The sequence below is a fragment of the Pelodiscus sinensis genome, chromosome 3, assembly GCF_049634645.1.
Source record: "Pelodiscus sinensis isolate JC-2024 chromosome 3, ASM4963464v1, whole genome shotgun sequence".
NCBI lineage: Eukaryota > Metazoa > Chordata > Testudines > Trionychidae > Pelodiscus > Pelodiscus sinensis.
The window spans coordinates 143,570,808-143,589,307 of NC_134713.1; the positions used below are offsets into that span (position 1 = coordinate 143,570,808).

An 18,500-nucleotide genomic window follows, 5' to 3' on the forward strand; every position below is an offset into this window, starting at 1 on the left:
GTCATGTGAGTCATCCCACCAAGTCTCTGTTATTCCAATCAAATCATAGTTCCTTGGCTGTGCCAAGGCTACTAATTCTTCCTGTTTGTTCCCCAGGCTTCTCACATTCATGTACAAACACCTTAGATAATCAGTTGATTGCCCTACCTTCTCCATTTGAATCAGGGATCCTTATTTGTTGTTCCTTCCTCTTTGTGTTTCTTCTTGGTATCCCACTTCCCCACTTACCTCACGGCTTAGGTCACCATCCCCCAACTAACCTAGTTTAAAGCCTTCTCACTATATTTGCAAGCCTGCCCATGAAGATGCTCTTCCCTCTCTTGGTTAGGTGGATCCTATCTCTTCCTAGCAATCCTTGTGCTCAGAACAGAGTTCCGTGGTCAAAGAAATCGAAGCCCTCTCTCTGACACCACCTGCACAATCACGCATTTACTTCCACGACTTGACGATCCCTACCTGGACCTTTTCCTTCAGGGAGGATGGACAAGAACACCACTTGCGCCTCAAATTCCTTGATTCTTCTTCCCAGCGCTACATAATTTGTAATGACCTGCTCAAGGTCATTCTTGGCCGTATCATTAGTTCCTACATGGAGAAGGAGGAAGGGGTAGCAATCCGACGGTTTGATCAGTTTTGGAAGACTCTCAATAACATCCTGAATTCGAGCTCCTGGTAAGCAGCACACTTCTTGAGATTCCAGGTCTGGACAGCAGATGGATGACTCCATCCCTCTTAGGAGGGAGTCCCTGACCACCCCCATCCATCTTCTTTTGGCGGTGGTGGTCGTGGAATCCCCATCCCCAGGACTACGCATCCCATGCCTTCTGGTAGATGGTGTCTCCTGATTTCTTCCCTGAGAGGTCCCTGCCAAAGCATTCTCCACTGCAGTGCCTGTGCAGAAACCCTGAAAACAGTTACTTACCTCTGCTGGAATTGAGGATACCTGATCTGGCCTTCTTCTCCGAGGCTGTCTAGACTGCAGGCTTCTTTCGAAAGAGGCTCTTTCGAAAGCATCTTTCGAAAGAGCCTCTTTTGAAAGAGAGCATCTAGACTGCACGGAGAAATTTCAAAAAAGCGGCTTGCTTTTTCGAAAGAAAGCATCCAGTGAGTCTGGATCCTCTCTTTTGAAGAAGCCCTATTTACATTGAAGAACGCCTTCTTTCGAAAGAGGAACTTTCGAAAGAAGGCGTTCTTCCTCGTAAATTGAGGTTTACCGCCATCGAAAGAAAAGCCGCGTTCTTTCGAATTAATTTCGAAAGAACGCGGCTTGAGTCTGGACGCAGGGGAAGTTTTTTCGGGAAAAGGCTACTTTTCCCAAAAAAAACCCTGAGTCTGGGCACAGCCCTAGAGGTTACATGCTGCCAGTTTTCTTCCTTGTCCTGTACTGCCCTCAGTGGCTCTTCAGCCTGCTGTGCTGCAATATTAAATGCTTTCTTCTATCGAGGAAGTCTTCATCTTCTCAGATGGAATGTAGGGTTGATACTTTGGCATCAAGTCCTCTAATTTTTTATTCCAAAATGGCGACCAGCTTGCACTTAGTGCTGATGAAATTTCTTCTATTTTCCGGGAGGAAGATAAACATGGCATATGCCATTAGAAGGCTTATTCTATAACAGAACGATATATATATATATATATGACCTGCTGGTTTTATGTACACTGTTTACAACTACACAGACTGATCTTGGTCCGTACCCACTTATGAAACCTCTGGGCACATTTCCCAAGTTATACAGGGGGAAGTTTGCTAAATCACTCTTCCTGCCATAAGTGGGAATCCAACAGTGAAAACTATGGGCAGATTTGAAAAAAACCACAACCCATACTGTATGTACACAGTCTATTCTTCTTCGTCCGTTTTAATATAATACAGAGCTAATACTGAACCTCCTTAGAAAGGAAACCTGCAGTCGCCACAAAGAAAGTAAAAGCAAAACAATGTGATTATTACACTTAATAAAACAGTATTGGCATACTCAGTAGAGAGGTGAAGGAATGAAAAGGCACGGATACTCAGGAATATGCCTGCATTTTGTGGATCCTCCAGGTCAAGAGGGAGGTATATGGACAGTATACAACCAATGCTGTCCTGTTAATCACATTTCTGAAGCACAATATTTACACACAAATTTCTTAAAACAAAACCACTATAAGATATGTCGTTATTAATTATTATTTTGCTGTTATTATTATCATTACTGTTGTACACAGCAGGAAAGTAAAAGACCAAATGATACCAATATTCATTACTATCTGGGTGGGGCAGAAAATCTGACAACTTTAGGGAGGGTGCAAACAAAAATACAGAGCAGCAGTCTGAACAATCTCTCTCTCTAGTCCCCACAGGAGGATAGTCATGATTTTCAGAACGGGTGCCTACATTTAGGTTTCAGGATTCATAGTTAAGCACTATCATTTTCCAAGATTGCATGGCTGACCCTGTGATATGAATTGGTACTATATGGAACTTCACAACAATGTGGGACATTGAATTAGGCCTGCCTGCTTCAAAAGCCTATGGCTGATATCTTCAAAAATGGAGAGAGAGAAGCAATCATGACAGGTAGGGGGATTTAGCTCATTGCCTCATAATTCTCATTGAAATTATTAGGAGTTAAGTCCTCAGTTGGCTTTGAAAGTCTTGACACAGGTCTCTGCTACTTGGGTTAAAGAAGAATCTGATATTAATATTGGACAGGGATTGGGTATGTCTTGTCTTTGAGGCTACTTACATACATCCCAGAATCCTAATACAGCCTGCCCTGGAAGCAGCAAAGTCTGCAGTAAGAAGAATATGGCTGTTGTGTCTAGGTTCCTTAGGTTGGAACCCATACTAGTAGGTAGGTCTGGGTTTCCTTCCTGGCCACAGGAACCCCAAGAAGAGGACTTAGAATAAACCCTGCATTTTAAGGGATCAGAGCTGCAGCTGAAGACTCTAGTAAAAAGTAATGGCCTGCTTAGTTTTGGATTCTTTAATATTCTGCAAGGGGTTCAGTTGCTCCTTGAGACTCAGTCAGGTGGCCAAGTCATGGAAGACCGGCCAAGTGAGTTGGCAGCTTGCAGGGGGCACCAGAGGTGAGAAAGGACTATAATATGTTACCTTATCATTTGGATGCATTGACGCAAGGAGTTATGGAACAGTTTAGCACTTGTGCCACCTATAAGGAGAAGGCAGTGGCTCACTTGGTCTTTGGCCAGTTCATTATAGTACAAATGAAAAATAGCTAATTAAGCAAAGTAATTAAAACTTGTCTTATTACATTTAAAAAATTTTTCCCATTAACCTCTAAAAAACATATTAAAATGGATTCCAAGATACCAAACCAGCTCTAGGGCACTAGTCATCTTTTAACATAAAAGATTAGGCAGATTCAGTTCATGTGATCTAACATCCTTAAAGCACTTCATACTGTACAAAAAGATTAGTAAGGGTCACACGGAAATAGTTTATCAGAATTTTGATGACACCATAAATCACAAGAGTGCCATTATATTCAACTAAGTTACAGCTGATTCAAGTTATTGAAATAAATTCTACTAAACAGAAGATTGTAGTCACCCAGTCACTATATTAGTTAAGGCTATTAAGAGCCAATTTTCCAAAATTAGATACTTGCAAATTGTTACTAAAATTTCCATGCATATGGAAAAAATACCCAACATGGTATTTAGGAACCTTGTTCATCAGATATTTGCACAAATTCCTATACTGAGTACAGACTGGAAATCTGTGAATAAATTAGGTGCCTGCAATACCTAAATTTAAAAAGCTGGTCCTTAAATTAGAATGACTACACATTGTATTCAAGTATTATTAATATTAATGTTCTATATTAACAGATTCTCATGTTCAGATCTCAGCATGATTAAACTTTATAGATCATGTCTAAATACAATTATAGAAATCAGCCATGAGGTACATTATAATATAGCCTCATCCCTTCTAAGACATATATTTTTCTATGCCAAATAATTTTATTTTGTTGCTATTTTGTTGTTTAAAGTTTAAAATGAAAGTGCTGATAGAACCGTATCACTAGTGTAACAACTGTAACAGCAGGATATAATATGACTAGTGTTTCACAACACATGATGGAGTCCAGCTACACTATATTCACATGATGCTTTCAGTTTTCAACATTTTGGGTGTGTCTAGACTACAAGGTTTTTTCAAAAAAAGTGGCCTTTTTTTGAAAAAACTTCCCCTGCGTCTACACTGCAGCAGTGTTCTTTCGAAAGTAAATTGAAAGAACGTGACAGTTTTTCGATCGTGGTAAACCTCATTTTATGAGGAATAACGCCTTTTTTCAAAAGTACTCTTTCGAAAAAAGGTGCTATTGAATGCAAACTGCTTTTTCAAAAGAGAGTGTCTAGACTTTCGAAAAAGCGGCTCACTTTTTTGAAAAATTTGCTTGTAGTCTCTACGCTCTCTTTCAAAAGAGGCTTTTAGGTGGAATGGTGCCTTTGGGCATCTCAAAGCCCATTTCTGATGCCTCCTGACCCACCTTGATGTGGGGGAGCAGAACATCCCCCAGGTGGTGTCCATGTGTTGTGTGCTGCACAAACTCTGTGAGAGGAAGGGGGAGGCATTCCTCCCTCAGTGGGGGGCAGAGGCCAGCCGGGAGGGAAGGGCCTTTGAGCAGCCGTGCACAGCTGCCATCCAGCAGGCCCATCAGGCAGGGGTGTGCCTCTGGGCGATCCTGAGGGAGAGTTTCTTACAGGGACCCCAGTAACTCTCCCCTGGGCCTCCCCACTAGGGACCTGTGCCTTGCCCCTCTCTGCCTTTCCACCAAGACCCCCACTTCCTGCTTCCACCCCTCTCCCCTGCAGAGAGCATAAAAAACTGTTTAGTTTTGAAAAACAATAACTGTTTGGTGATTTATTTGGGGTACAAGTAACGGGGGAGGGACCAGGGAAAGAACCTGGAAATGAGGGAAGAGGGAGCTGAAACAGGGTCGAGGGGGGAGGAGAGGCTGGGGCTGGGAGTGGTACCTGGGTCGGGTAGTTCATCCACCTTGTGTGCAGGGACCTTAGCAACTACAGAGGTGAGGGGGGGCCTGGGGAGGCTAGGGGAAGAAGCAAGAGGAGGGCTGGAGCAGGTGCTGGCATGGCAGGGGGCAGGACCAGGAACTGGGACAGGGGCACAAGCAGCAGCAGGAGCTGACTCTGGGTGGGTCAAGAGATCTTGCATGGTTGCACATATGTCAAGTCCCTGCTGCTGCAACTCCGTCCAGCTCTCTCTCCGCCACTGCATGTCCTCTCGGACCTTCTGGACCAGAGTCTCGTGCAGGGCCCAGAATACAGAGATGTGCTCCAGCAGCAGTCTCTCCTGTGTACTCCAGTGCCTGCGACTCCCCCAGTGTTGGGCAGCTACCATGGATAGTATTGCCTGCCCCTCTCTTGCAGCTGGTCTGGCTGAGGACAATAAAGAGAGACGGTCAGTCATCCCTGGAGACCCTGTTCCTGAAGCTCTGCCATCATCTGTGATTCAAGACTGACAGTTCTTGGGTCAGATGAAGGTGATGTCATGGGAGGAAGGTCACACATGGCCTGCACATCAGGCCCTTTCTTACAGGGGCCTGGATGTCCCCAGGAGAGCAGGCTTCCCACACTCCAAGTCCAGGGGATGAGCAGGCATGGGAAGTTGTGAGCCGCACTGGGATCCTGTGTGTGGGAGGGGGACCTCAAGCTGGCTGGGCTTGCCTCAGTGCCACACATGCCGGGTCCAGCAGTGGTGGCCTCCCAAGGGGAGATGACCTGTATCCATGGCTGCTGGGGGAAGAAGGAGTGAGAGTATAGAGGGGGAGGAGGATGTGAGCAGCAGACACACCTATACCTGGCAGCCCTGTCCCCAGGAAGGGGTGCTGTCTCAAGTGTGCGGCACTCCTGAGTGTGTGCGCGCGTGTCCATGACCCTAGCCTCCTCCTAGCAGTGGGTTGTGGTGGGAGGGTGTCTCCCTCCCTGGGTAACTGAAGTGTGCCTGGCCTCCCTAGACCCTGTGAGTGGGAGCCCAGGGGTGCGCAGATGCAGTCTCCTGGGGCTGTGTGGCACAGACTGGCGCTGCACCTGCACCCATGTGCACGGACTGCCGCATGATTCCCCAGGCCGAGAAGGCCAAGGGAGAAGTGACCCCAGACCTTTGCCACCTGCAATCTCCACCCTGTCTGTGTGAGAAAAATAAGGTCACTCACCTGATGTTTCCTCCCAGCTTTGCATGGTGCCTGGGGTACTGGCTTAAGGGTCAGCGAGGTCATAGTGCTGACCGCTTGAGCTCCTCCTCCTCCTTACCATCTCTGAGCCCTGAGCAGGTGATGATGGACATCTCCAGCCCCAAATCAACCACCAGGGGTGGGGAAGAGGCTTTACCACCCCAGAGGATGCGGTGCAGGTCTGAATAATAGGGGCAGGAGTGGGGTTCTGCCCCGGAGCAGGAGCTGTGCTCTGTCGCCCTGGTGTAGCCCTGTCGGAGCTCTTTCAGCCAGACCTTCTCAAAGTGTCCCTTTGTGTCCTGGCTATCAGCCAGCCAGCTGTATATATCATTGTTGCACCATCTGCAGCAGAGATGCTGGAGGTTTTCCTCCTTGCCCCGCACCTCAGTGCTCCTTGGGAGTGATTGCTCCTTGGGAGTGATGGAGGACTCTTAGGGAGCTCAATGGTCAGCCATCCTGGCCAGATGTGCTATGGCAGCAGTGTGGCTGGAGGCTGTTTGGGCCAGTTTCCTGCCACAAGCCCTTTCCCCTATAAGGGCTACAGGAGAAGAGGAACTATAGAGTCCTAAGGTGTGTGGACAGAGTAGAGAGCAGGGCACCTGTGGGATTTCCTGGAAGCCCTTATTTTGAAATAACTCCCTGTGCTGCATCCACACACATCCCCTTTTGAAATAGCTATTTCAGAAGAGTGTTATTCCTCATGTGATGAGGTTTACAAAAGTCGGAATAAGCTGTCCATTATTTTGAGTTTATTTTGAAATAACGGAATTGCTGTATAGATGTTCTGTTATTCCACAGTAATGGCTGTTATTTTGGAATAATGGTGCAGTGTAGACGCACCCTGTGTGCACACATTTTTTCTTACTACTTTAAAAATGGTGGCAGCATTAATCCCTCAGTTCATTTCAAAAGTCAAGCAGCTTTTGAGGAACCATTTTGAGGAATCTTCTACAAAACAAGCATCACAATAGTGTGGATATTTTTATTAAAGCTTCCTTCTCTGATAGTTGCAGCTCATGATGTGCTTTTAAAAGTTCCTTTGGCATCACTTTGGAGGGTGGTTTGGTTTTGTTAGAAAATCAAACAGTTAAAGGATGCAGTGAGTCATCTGGGGGCTTCTGGAAAGCTGAATAGTTCCAGGTGACTATTTGGAACACACACTCAAGAAACATAAAAACACTAAGACCATTGCTATGTTAAAGAGAACAATATGGCCCCTTTCAGCATTGGAATTGAACATGCAGGCTTTCTCATTATTTCAATAAAACAAAAACAGACGTTTAACCAAAAAACAAAACAAAAAAATCCCTAACTTTTCTCTCACTTGGCTGAACATTTCAAAAAGCCATGGCTCAAGTGAGCCATGAATTCCATTTCATTTTGCTTTTTAAACAGAAATAAGTTGAAAGAAGATATGTTAGCCAGAAAAGGAGCTTTTTAAAATCCCATGTAATATGATGCCTACTTTCTAGGTGAAAGAAGGATAAAATACACATCATCCTATGCAAATAATGGGGATATTTTCTCTGATTTAGCTAATTTATAGCATCATATAATGCTGGGATAAAATAGCAATATTTTCAAAACGCACACAGATCATTTTGTTGTATGTAATACAGGCAGTCCCCAGGTTACGTACAAGATAGGGACTGTAGGTTTGTTCTTAAGTTGAATCTGTATGTAAGTCGGAACTGGCGTCCAGATTCAGACACTGCTGAAACTGACCGCCAGTTCTGACTTACATACAGAATCAACTTAAGAACCCCAGGCGTCCCCAAGTCAGCTGCTGCTGAAACTGATCAGCAGCAAAGCCTCAGAGGCGCGGGACCCCCCCGCGGCTGCGGCTTCAGTCCGGGAGCCTGTGGTCTGCTGGGGACGGTCCCCAGCAGATCACAGGCACCCAGATTGTAGCGGCAGCAGCGGCGGTTCCCCGCGCCTCTGAGGCTTTGCTCTGGCAAAGCCTCAGAGGCGCGGGAACCCGCCCGGTGCCCCTGGTCTGCTGGAGACTGTCTCCAGCAGACCAGGGGCACCCGAGCAGCTTACGAACGGGGCTTTCTCGCCCCGACTTCTGGGGCGAGAAAGCCCCGTTCGTAAGTGCGGATCCGACGTAAGTCGGGGACTGCCTGTACTATTGACATTATTTGCTGGTTCTAAATTAGTGTGGTAAACTTAATAGGACACTGAAATTTAAACTGCTTTTCCAATTGTTATTATAATACTCTACCTACTATAAAATAGTACAGTTCCAAATATTGTGTATATTTTTTAGATTGTAAAAAAATATGTTTTTTAAATGTGTTACATGCAGACTGATGTTTGTCTTTGGTCTGAGGATGAGTGGAAAGAATGAATCTGGCTCAGAATCTTTTGTGGAAATAGAAAATGGTGCTTAGATGGTGTAATTTATATTTTTATACCACAACCCCTATGCCAAACCACTATCCTCTCCTCAGGCAGATGCCTCCTTAAGACTCATTCTTCCATGATGCTCTCAGAAAATGAATCCAAATTTATTTTTATTAATTCCCAAGACATTATTCCAGCATGATAGGCACATGCTCTAACTATCATCCTTTCACCTCCTGTAAAGCAATATTTTTTTTTAAGTAATTGCATTTGGCATGCTTATACCTAAGTCAAAAACCTTAAGCTGTGACTTTACAAATGCTCTTTAGAAAATCTTCCTCACCAGAAGAAAGTATTAAAATAAATGAATTATCATCACTAGGAAGGGCTTGAATTCTATGTATGCGCAGAGAAACTGCCCTTCTCCTGAAAATGACATTATCACATGGTTAAGTTGTATTTTGTGTACTGGCTAGCCTAATCAAATACAGTATTTGTGAATTCAGCTGTTTCCTAATCTCCTTTGGCAAGAGCTGCATTCTTGAATACTTTTCCTTCTCTGTTGTGATTTAAATGTTTTTTCATAGAAAGCTTCAACATATGAAAATATAAGCATTCTGGTTTTATTCTTACAAACCAATGTTATAGTTCAGCAAGGTAGTTAGTCGGTGGAACTATTCACATGCTTCAAGTTAGTTCTCTGCTGAAGTAACTTGCTAAAAGAGGTCCATGTCTGATTGCATTTACATAGTAATGATAAAAAACATTATAATGGTTCACAAAAAATGTCAAATAAAACCAGTGTGTTCTACATAATGCGGAACACTGTGATTTGCTAGACAGCCAGAGAGAGAACTAATCAACTTTCTTTTCACTTGAAGAGAGGATTACTTTCCTATTTTGAAGGACAAAATGAAGGAGAATCATTTTTGTTAAGTTAGTGGTTTGAGCTTTCCATGGGAAAGATGCCCTTGATTATATTATAAATGAGGTCCTCAAGAATCATTTACATTTCCAACATTTGAGTGCTGTCAGCATATTAAGTTACCTATGCATTGAGGTGGCCTGAAATCAAGGTAATTCTGTTTGTAAAGTGTAGGACAAAAGCAAATGAGCACAAGAAAGCTGATGCTGCAAGTAAAACTCTTGTAAAACTGCACACTTACAAATGATAAAATTTAAAGTCATCATGTGAGTCATCAAGTGGATACTTGTGTATATAATTCATTTTACTAACCTGCTCGCCTGGGAAGAAAAGCAGCTCTATGGGCTGAGGAGCTGAAATCTTGTGAATTTTTCACATTAATACATGCAGATGGCCTGTGACCTTCTTCAAAGCTTATAGAAAGGGAACTCTTGGAGACTGCAAGGCCACTGGAACCAGCACTGAGCTGAAAGAGGGCATCCTGTGCTTTCTTCTTTTCTTTCTTTAACATATTTACTAGAATATCTGCAGGACATTTTAAGGAAATTATATGAGATCTTCTTTCCATTTATAACAATCCACTTGCTTTGTAGGTGACTTGTTCATTAATGTAGTTTTGTAGAACTGAATGGAACTAGTCACATATGCAAGGCTCATTCACATGAATATGGATTACAGGATTAGAACTATATGTTATGCCTAAATATCTTTCCAAATACCCAGTTCAATCTGCTCTGAAGATGACATTACTGACATCTAGTAAGATGACATTACTGAGTGGTATAACTGTCTAAGGTCAATCAGTGTTCAGATAAAAGCAATAAATACTGTAAGGTTTTGTACAAAAATAGAAATGTTAAATTCTATGTACTTTAAAATGGTTGACATTTCCTTTATTAATTTTTGTAACACTGAAACATCAATTGGACCCTGCAAATTTCCCATGTCAAACTTAAAATGTATTAGCCAGAAATCTTAAACTTTATAGGAAGACTGACAAGCACACCACAATAGAAAAGATTACAAAAACACAAAACAGGATTTTAAATAAATTCTTGCCAATCACATACCTATTCTATAGAAAGACCTTTGACATAACATCTTAAATGAAGGCATGCAGGGATTTTATGATGGAATTCACTAAAAGTTTAGCAAAAACAAAGGTAATATGAATCTCTATAAAGATGATGAGATAGTCTTTATATGTTTTTCAATTTATCTGATAAATACATGGAAAAATCTATGCAAGGTGCAAGGAATTATAAGAATCAAGTTGATTAGGTGGCAAAAATTATTTGTCTTACATCTTGGTTCTTATCATAGCTCTTGTCATGTGCATAAAGACAAGAATGATCTCTCAAAGTTTATGCCAGGAGAGCCTCCATATCCGCAGTAGTTTTAATGCACCAATCATGATGTTAATTTTTGAAAGTAAATTATAAAATTATGTAGGTTGCAAAATCCACTTACAATACCTTGCATGCTAGTTCTGATTTTAACTTTAAATATTTCGATTCTCAGTACAGGCAGTCCCCGACTTACGCGGATCCAACTTATGTCGATCCACACTTACGAACGGGGCTTTCTCGCCCCGGAGCTCGCAGGCAGCGGTCCGCCACCTCGACCTCCGGGGTGAGAAAAGCTGCTCCCGGTGCCTCTGGTCGGCTGGGGACCGTCTCCAGCAGACCAGGCGCACAGGGAGCAAAGCCGCAGCGGCGGCGGGTCCCGCGCCAGAGCAAAGCCTCAGAGGCGAGGCACCCCACTGCTGCGGCTTTGTTCCCTGTGTCCCTGGTCTGCTGGGGGGGGCGCAGCTAGTGTGCCCTCCCCCAGCAGACCAGGCTTTTGTTGTGGACCCTGGGGCAGAGCAGCTGGAGCGCTGCCGGTTGGTCCCGCAGCGCCGCTCTGGGCACTACTGGACCAACCCGGCAGCACCCCAGCTGCTCTGCCCCAGGCGTCCTGATTCACCCGCTGCTGGTCAGTTTCAGCAGCGGCTGAATCAGGACGCCTGGGGCAGAGCAGCTGGGGTGCTGCTGGGTTGGTCCAGTAGCGCCGCTCCTCGGCGCTACTGGAGCAACCCAGCAGCACCCCAGCTGCTCTGCCCCAAGTGTCCCCAAGTCAGCCGCTGCTGAAACTGACCAGCGCTGACTACAGGAAGCCCGAGGCACAGTTGCTCTGCCCTGGGCTTCCTGGAATCAGCGGCTGATCAGTTTCAGCAGCAGCTGACTTGGGGTTCTTAAGTTGAATCTGTATGTAAGTCATAACTGGTGGTCAGTTTCAGCAGCGGCTGAATCTGGACGCCAGTTCCGACTTACATACAGATTCAACTTAAGAACAAACCTACAGTCCCTATCTTGTACGTAACCCGGGGACTGCCTGTATATAGCTCTAATTAAAATTGATGGATGCAATAAATGCCTTCCTTGTGCTTCCACAAGGAAAGCCACATATGCCTATCTGGTGTGAACACGTCAGACACTCTTAATTGTGAATTTTGTTGTTTTATTACAAGTAGCCATTTAATTATTTATTTAAGAAGACACTCTTCTGAGAGATCCAGAGGTTGAACTAAAATAAGAAACTTTTAAAAGGCATTATAAGTCCATTTCAAGCCAAATTAACTAGACAGTGTTTCTTCAAAATAAATACGTTGGCTCTCGGGATGGATGCAGTAGACAAAAAGGCTTCGCTATCATTTGATTTCATCAGGGTAAAGCAAGCTACCAGTCTGAAGTACAACTCACTCACATTTGATACATCAAATCTGTGAGTACTTGTTGAACACAAAGAATGCAGTGCATCTTGTTTTTAATAAAAGCTGAATGCAAAAGAACCTCTGCTTGCTATAAACTTGAAAGCTATTTGTCAATTTTCTACCATTGTTGAAGTTTTGTCTGCAGATCAGACACAAATTCAGGGACATGGTGACGCTGTGATCTGCCTGCACTTTTGTCAGCCAGCTAAAATAACTGCCCTTTCTTCATCTTACTAAGCTATAGCTACTCATATGTTTTCCATGAGGCAGTAAAGTGGACACAGTACATCTGAGTAGTTTAATTTTTGTTATACATACACATAAAGGCTCAGCTTTAATCTAAATTTTAAAGTTGGATGTAATAAGCACCAGTTTTACATTTAGTCTAAAAGAAGAGAGTCCAGTAGTCCCTGAAGCACCATTTCATTTGGCTAATAATAACAATAGAGGAAATTCTATTCTTTGTAATGTAATAAATTGTTCTTTATATAGTTTTCTATGCTAGATCCAATTTTTCATTTGTTTGGAGGGTATTTGGATCCAGGATTTTAGTTCAGTTCATAACAGTAACAGGGATCAAGTGCAACAATAGGATTCTGAGAAAGAGCGGTATGAGACTCTTGAGCTTTGTCTACAGTCTACACATGAAATTTTAAAGCACTGCTGTGGCAACACAGGAGTTTGGTCGTGTAAGAGCACTGAGGGAGCGCTCTCCCAGTGCTCTAGGTAACCCACCTCTAGGAGGGAAGTAGCTAACAGCATTGGGAGTGTGGCTTCCAGTTCTGTAGAACTGTCCGCACTAGCACTTTGCAGCACTCTTAACTTGTTGTGCTTGGGGCGTGTGTGTGTGTTTTCACACCCCATGCACGAGAAAGTTACAACATAGTAATATGCCAATGTAGACAAGCCCTTAGATTAAGAGTGTGGATTGATACATGAGTCTGAAGAGGAAGAAATTCTTTGCTGATCACCATCTCCCATTGCATATACACCCATATCTCAGATTGCAGCCAGATTAGTTTAAATCCAAATAAATCCTGTTTCATAAAGGATACTGATTTCATTATCTCTTTGGTGCAGAAGATCTTTCAACTTCTTTAACTCCTCTTTCTTCTCTGGGGTATCCTCAGCTCCAGTGATGTCTGGTGAGAGCAGACTTCTGTCAGGAATGTTTGTACGATTTATCAGTTGCTGTGAAATAAAATAAAAATAGTTTTGGGTCCTTGCCACTCTATCCATATCCCATTCATTTCCCACTATCCCTGTGTGACTGTTTATCTATGCTAACTGATTTGAGAGCCTCTTCAGGATTTCTGAAAAGCAAAATCCTGCCACTGGTAGCCTCTGAGATATCTCCTGATAGCCACTGATCAGTTTTCCACTGTGAAAATGTCTAAGCTCCACACAAGTCTCTCTGGTAAAGAACTTCCACGGTAGTAGGAAAACAAACCAGCAATAACTAATTCCTTCTCATCTGGAAATCAAATTCAGAGACTGTGTCTTGTACTTTACTAAACTAGAAAATTGTGGAATCCTTTATAGCAAAGCATAAACAAAAAATGTATCTCATATTTAGGGCTCGTTGTCACAGTAGTCATGGAAGACATGGATTCCAGGACTTCTGCCATGGCCAGCATCGCTGACCTCAGGGCGAGCTGCTTGGGCAGCCCTGGGGACAGCCATATTGGCTGCTGCTGAGACAGTCCCAGGACCAGCTGCACCAGCCGCTGCTCTGAGTACCTGATCCTGGAGACTGCTTAAGCAGCAGCCTCGGGGTGGCCAGAAGAGGCTCTCGCCCCTCCAGGATTTCCTCACCCGCAGCAGGCCTTTCATGCCCAAGACCCAATCAGGATTAGTTATGGTATAAGTCATGGATAGGCCACAGGTCAGGATGTTTTCTTTCTTGCCCATGACCTGCTCGTGATTTTTACTAAAAATACCCATGAATAAATTGTAGCTTGACCCCAGTTTCATTTCTTCCTTTGCAACTCTTCATCTCATATATATCTTGTGTGCATAGTATCCTGCATAGCATATAACTAACACAATTTATGCAGATGGTTCAGTGACACAAATTCTCTTTTCTGATACCCCACTTGGAGTAGCTAGTCTAACATAAGTTCCTTATTAGCTGCACACATATCTGGATATATACGTTATCCATTTATGGATAACTTCAGCACAGTACTTCCTGTAAATTTCAGTCCTCTCTATCACACCTTCCACCTCTAATACCCTTTGGGCATTCCCTTTAGCTCCCTCAGATTCTTGCTAGGTTATTTCTCAAATCCATTCCAGTTCTTCAATCATTTCTAGACCTACTGAGTCCCTGTGTACACTCCCCGCTTCTACACAGGTTTATTGCTGCTTTTCATCTTCCCCTCCCCTATGTCTTCTAATTCTTCCTGTTCATTCTTAGGGCCCTTTGCACTTCCTTGTTATGTGTTCAGTATATACCTTTATATAATTAAAACAGTGCTTGATCTTGCGCATATCAGCGCCAACATCCAGTGTGCTCTCAGGATCAGGATCTTCCAGAAATCTTTTAATTAGCTTATCCAGCCTGAAAGCACATAAAAGTGAAATTAACAAATGTATTTTTGATGGAACTTAAAACTTTTCAAAAGAACAGACAAGGCTGACTCAAGTTAGCAATTTGTTAAACATCAGAGTTGTCAAGTTTACTGCTTTTCCCAGGAGACTTTTGACTTTTGGTTTGGGATCCATTCTATTAGACAACTTCATGATATAAGCAATCAACTTCTTTTGCTGATGCTAGATTCTGGGCTTAACTTGGGAGGGACCACAAATTATTCTGATAATTATCATAAATATAGTAGCCCAGTGTCTGAGAGTCTGTAACACTGAAATGCTGGCTGTTCCCTCTGGGTGGCCCGTGCTGCATGATTTTACGGAAAAACTTGCCAGCTGTCTACACTGGCCGCTTGAATTTCCAGAAAAGCACTGACGATCTTATGTAAGATTGTCAGTGATTTTCTGGAAATACTATGCTGCTCCCGTTTGGGCAAAAGTCTTTTTCCGAAAGACTTGCGCAAAAGGGCCAGTGTAAACAGCACAGTAGTGTTTTCCGCAAAAAAGCCCCAATCGCGAAAATGGCGACCAGGGCTTTTTTGCAGAAAACCGTGTCTAGATTGGCCCCGGACGCTTTTCCGCAAAAAGTGCTTTTGCGGAAAAGCATCTTGCCAATCTAGACGTGCTTTTCCGAAAATGCTTTTAACGGAAAGCCTCAACCCCGTTGAGTAAGAGCAGTTAGGTTTTTATAGGGTCAGCACAAAGAGGGCAACATGCTTTAAAGCTGTTGCACCCAGCATTTCTATGAACTTGGTCAGCTTCAGCTAGGTTTTCCATTATCAGAGGAAAATATATGGGCAAAATATTTAGTGTTTATCATTTATAATTATATAGTCACTGATAGCAAATGATTGGCAAACGGACCTCTACAAATTCAGGAAGAGTTCTTTTGCTAGTTTAATTTTCAACTAAATTACTAAAACCAACAGAGCCTCAAAAATGCAGGCAAAAGCTAATTTCTCGTCTAAATTCATGCATGTCTGATTTTTTTTTTAATTCTTCTACTCATTCATAAAATTAAACAACCACCTAAATGGAATTTGAGTGTGTGTCCTGAAAAAGAACAGTTTATTGCCAACAAATTTATTCTGAGTCACAGTAAGGCACACTCTTAAATCTCATTAAACCAAAATGTGGGCAGGATCCTGAAAGTTCATAGAACACCTACTGAAGTCAGGGTGAGTTGCATGGGCAAAGGGCATAAAGGACTGGGACATTTAAAAAGTCAGTTTAAATTAGTTAGAAACAAAGTGTCACTGGAAGTAAAGGCATTTGTTTCTCAAGGTGAAGCAGGGCGAAAATTATTGGGTAATAAATAGCTTTAATTACTGCTACATTTATTGGTCTCTATGGATAAGTATCCAGTACTACAAGTGGGAACCTTACTGTTAATTTCAGCAGATAGGCAAGGAATAAATAGGCTTCAGAACTACCACTTCACACCCACAAGTGGCCTTTGTGTGTCATGATTGGGAAACGTGGAGAAGGGAAGGTTATTCATCTGGTGCAGTAACTGGAGTTCTTGAAGATGGTAGTCCCTGTGGGTACTCCACCTTAGATGTCTGAGTGCTGCTGTACTTCTAATCGGAGATTTTAGATTGCCAGTCATGGGAACAGCTGTGTACATGGAACTGCTGGTACACAATACTTGAAATGGCTATTCTGCATGTACAGCCAGCTGTCCCTTCATTTCCTTCTCTGACCCGGACACAGATGACTCTGAAGCAGAGGGGAGGAGGCTGGGTGGTGAAGCACCCACAGGGACAACCATCTCAAAGAACTCCAGTTACTGCACCAGGTGAGAAACCTTCCCTTCTTTGAGGAGTGTCCCTGTGAGTGCTCCACCTTAGGTGATTACGAAGCAGTAGTTGTGCTTGGTGGTGGGAGTTTTGGGAGATCTGAATTGGTGACCAAGAGTATTGTTCGGCCAAGTGGGGTATCAGAAGTGGCAAAAGGCTGAATGGTCTAATGTTCCATGAATATATATGCTGAAGCCTATCTGGTGGCTATGCAGATTTGTTTTATTGATATGTCCTGGAGAAAGGAAGTGGATGCCACCATTGGTCTTATGGAGTGAGCGTGGACATCTAAAGTGTTCAAGGTCGCCTCCCTGGTATCCTTCTGGGGTTTGGGGAAGACTACAGGTAAGTAAATGGGTTTGTTGCAATGGAACAAGGTAAGTTCTTTTGGGAGGAACTTGGGATGTGTGTGGAGGACCACTTTATGGAAGATTGGGGTGTGTGTGTCTGCCATCGGGGTTTCCAACTCGCCCATCCTACTTGACGAAGTAATTGCCACAAGGATGGAGATCTTCACTGAGAGATGAAGTAGCGAGCAGGTAGCAAAGGGGTCGAAGGATGTGCCTGTTATTGCTCTGAGCACAAGGTGTAAGTCCCATGCTGGAGCTGGGTCCCTTAGTCAGGGAAACTTATTATGTATGCTTGACGGATGAGTGTATAAAGTCTGAGTGACCCTCTATGGGGGACATGTAGAGATGCAGTTGTGGTGAGGTGTACCCTGATGTAGCTGAGGGATAACCCACTCTGGTGCAAGCTAGATGGAATATAGTTATGTTCAGAGCACAATACTGTGAAATGGTGCCGTGTTTATATGTCTCTCGTAGTTGGTCTGTGGCAGTTCATCATGACTTCCTGTACAGCTGCTGGACACGCCATTTCAAGAGGAGTTAGCCAGTTAATAGCCATGCTTGGAGAGGGAACGTTTGCATACTGGGATGATGTATTTGGTGGCTATATGAATGACCCCGGCCTTGTCCTGCTTGATTTTCAAGATTACCCGTTGCAGAAGTGGAAACAGTGGGAATGTGTATAGCAGGGGAGCTTCCCATTTTATGCTGAATGTGTCCCCTAGTGAGAGGGGGCCTATGCCTACTCTGGACCAGTAGTGTAGGCATTGAGTGTCCCACTTCACTGTGAACAAGTCCACCATGGTGAATCCCCACCTTTTGAATGAAGGATTCAGCATTGAGGAGTTGATTGAGGGCTCTGAACATAACTATATTCCATCTAGTTTGCACCAGAACGGGTTATCCCTCAGCTACCTCAGGTTACACCTCAGAGTACCTGCTGAGGTTGTCTGCTAGCATGTTTTCTTTGCATGGGAGGTCAGTTATGATCAAGTGTATGTTTTGTGGGATGCACTATTCCAAAAAGCAAACTGCTTTCTGGCATAGTTGGTAAGATCAGGCTACTTCTTGTTGGTTTATATCAGGGCTACTCAACATGCGACCTGTGGGTCACATGCGGACCACAGCCTGTTTGTTTGCAGCCCGCAATGTGGTTTGGGTTTATGAGGGGCTCAACACACGGTCCACAGGTGGGATCCTTTGAACATAGCCTCCACTGGGAACACACTCCATAATAGCAAGTCAATATAATGGTCTTCTGTTTATATGTGTTTTAGTAGTTCAATTCCTGGACTGTCATTGCTCATTAAAAGTGCTATCATATGGGTGGAAATAGGGTAAATATTGCCTTTTATTAATACCAGCAGAACTGACTTAAATGGGGCCTGTGTGTTGTGTAGTCTTGCCTTAATCTTTGTATTCATGCCCATCAATGTGAAATAAGCTATTTGCATATATATTTGCATGTACATGCAACCGCACTTAAGTTGCGGCCTTCAGCATGTGCTGTGAATATCATTGTGGCCCTGT

At 43.5% G+C, this 18,500-nt stretch overlaps 1 protein-coding gene across 7 annotated transcripts in view; it reads right to left on the bottom strand.

The window, feature by feature from the left end:
- The window catches only part of KIF6 (kinesin family member 6), a 367,777-nt gene that overhangs the window by 168,141 nt on the left and 181,136 nt on the right, over positions 1 to 18,500 (bottom strand). For all 7 annotated transcript variants that reach the window (XM_075925092.1, XM_075925089.1, XM_075925088.1 and 4 more), the window contains 3 exons: positions 14,690 to 14,795; positions 13,288 to 13,423; positions 9,793 to 10,005 (listed from right to left, as the gene is read on the bottom strand). In XM_075925092.1, coding sequence (XP_075781207.1) covers positions 9,793 to 10,005; positions 13,288 to 13,423; positions 14,690 to 14,795 — 455 coding nt within the window. The remainder of the gene's footprint in view (positions 1 to 9,792; positions 10,006 to 13,287; positions 13,424 to 14,689; positions 14,796 to 18,500) is intronic.